The 2,270-nt window shown below is 35.3% G+C and overlaps 1 protein-coding gene across 1 annotated transcript in view; it reads left to right on the top strand.

Annotated features, from left to right (window-relative positions):
• Positions 1–1,144, top strand: part of LOC113233021 (5-hydroxytryptamine receptor 2B-like) — a 168,357-nt gene extending 167,213 nt beyond the window's left edge. The window contains exon 6 of the mRNA XM_026467957.1: positions 589–1,144. Coding sequence (XP_026323742.1) covers positions 589–778 — 190 coding nt within the window. The 3' untranslated portion in view covers positions 779–1,144. The remainder of the gene's footprint in view (positions 1–588) is intronic.
• Positions 1,145–2,270: the final 1,126 nt, after the last annotated feature.

Raw genomic sequence — 2,270 nt, 5'->3', positions numbered from 1 at the left:
TAAATTTCTAATTCATGAAACTCACCCAGAACTGGTAATTGCTATTTAAGTTGTGATGTGTTACTTCATTCACCGTATTATCCGACATAGCCCCTTCAGATTTTCACTTGTTTCGGTCTACACAAAAATATTTGAACGGACATTACTTTCATACCGAAGAAACCATCAAACGACACTTAGAGCTGTATTTTATAAATAAAGACAGGAATTTTTATGAACGCAAAATCCAAAAAAATACCCGAAAGATGGCAAAAGATATCAATTAGATCAACAACCAGTGGCATAGGATTAAAGTTTGAATTTTTTTTAAATTGTATTTTAAATCGCATTTTGATGCCGCACGGACATTTTAGCAAACTCAAGAAATAAAAATGACTGTACGTATTTTTATCAAAGCAATTTGATTGCTATGTTTTGTTGTCCATATTATAATAATTCAATAATAAAATTAAAAAATAGATCGGAATGGACAAAGTATATTTACTGAAACTCCAATGAGGTTCATGGGATGTAATGTGTAACTGTCGCTGCTTTTCAATAAATTGGTTAGCTCTATTATTGTAATCAACCATTTTTTGTTTTCAACAGACGCGGTCGCTGCACCCGCTACAGATCCGTAGGCTCTACACGAGGAGCTTCGCAATTGTGCGCCAGATCAGCACTACCCCTGGCCATCTCTCTTCGACCTTCAGGAATGCCACCTACGGAACATGCGGTGCCTGAGACGACAGAGACTGTCCTCATGGAAGCTCCCTTAGATTATAATGTACGATATTAGAAACATTATTTGCTAGTGCCAAATTACGCTGTAATTGTTCTACAATTGGAAAAGATGAAATTATTTATTTCTGAGTTTCGATTAGATTCAAAATACATCTTGTTATCTTAATTTTAATCTTCGGTAACGTTGACTACGTAAACTACGGAAATTTATTGTATGTTGTACAACCTTTGCAATTGTTATAAACATTATTAAACATGTGGCAAGATTATCGCATTAAGGCCCGACGCCCACTGGCGGGACTGCATGGCAAGGGATCTTTCGGCATTCCTACATGCTAGCGCACACTGACGGTACTTATGCCGCAGTATCCTTTTGGCATGCTAAAGCCTAGAATTGTATATTTAATAGTTATGACAGTCTGTGGAGTTATATTTATTTGCCAAGTTTTATTGAAAACGGTTAACGGAAAGTGGGTGAAATCCAGTAAACCGAATTCATCCCCCAGTTTGTCACACTTAGGGGTGGAATATTTTCTATAAATTTAAATAGGACCACTACTGAGATACCCTTTTTCCAATAAAAAAGAATCATCGAAATTTTTTCACAATTGTCGGGGTAAACGCGTAACATACACACAACAAAACATCGAATTGAGAATTTTATCCTTTTTTGAAGTCGGTTAAAAGTTTTAGTTTTGCTGAAGAAGAAGAAGAGAACCATATTTCACGGAGAAGATTTTGGATGAATAACCTTCGGAAACTTGCCAAAGCATCCCAAAGGCCACCGGCTCGGTATTTCGGTAGCTTCGTTTTTGTAGCGAAGACCACTATAATTGACCATTCGTCATCAAAAAATTCCCTGCCGAGCTGTCCCGTCAGTGGGCGCTGGGCCTAAAAAAGACATTACTCGTGTTTCACAACACCTTTTACGCTCATATTACATGAACATAAAGCTGTTTATGACCAGATCAAGCCGATTTCGCTTTAATAAATGTGGTGACTTCTGTAAGCAAAAAGGAATGTTATACATACATTCGAAATAATGACTGAAGCTATCTAATTTATTACTATATACATATGTAGGTATATTCTTTTATATTCTATCTATAAAGATAAAAAAATAAATAAAGATAAAACAGTTTTATGTTGCCAATCCAAAGAGTCAATTATAAATATTCCTTAGTATTTTAAATTAAAGTAACACATTTGTTTCATTTGTTACGATGTAATATTGATTGTAATGATTACTATGATGTTTCAGTACCATGATATTAATTTGTTTTTGTGAAATTACTCCACTAGTTTGTTGTAATTGCTAGTTGGTTGAACATGTCTTAAATTGGCAAAATACATACGGGATCGAGTTTAGTCAGGTGTAAGGAATTTTTCTTTATACGTTTTATGACGCCAATGACGGGAACAACAAGTCGTGCACCTGGTAAACAAGATAAACAAGGTAAACAAGACGCCTAAATATTTAAATCGCAAAGATTTAAAGTACACTGCAAACTGCGCCTGAACTTCACCAGCACGCTTATCCTTCAAAA

Source organism: Hyposmocoma kahamanoa, unplaced genomic scaffold (assembly GCF_003589595.1).
Source record: "Hyposmocoma kahamanoa isolate Upper Pololo Valley unplaced genomic scaffold, ASM358959v1 78, whole genome shotgun sequence".
Lineage (NCBI taxonomy): Eukaryota > Metazoa > Arthropoda > Insecta > Lepidoptera > Cosmopterigidae > Hyposmocoma > Hyposmocoma kahamanoa.
The sequence above is the reverse complement of the archived record's forward strand: the minus strand, read 5'-3'. Positions and strand labels throughout refer to the sequence as shown.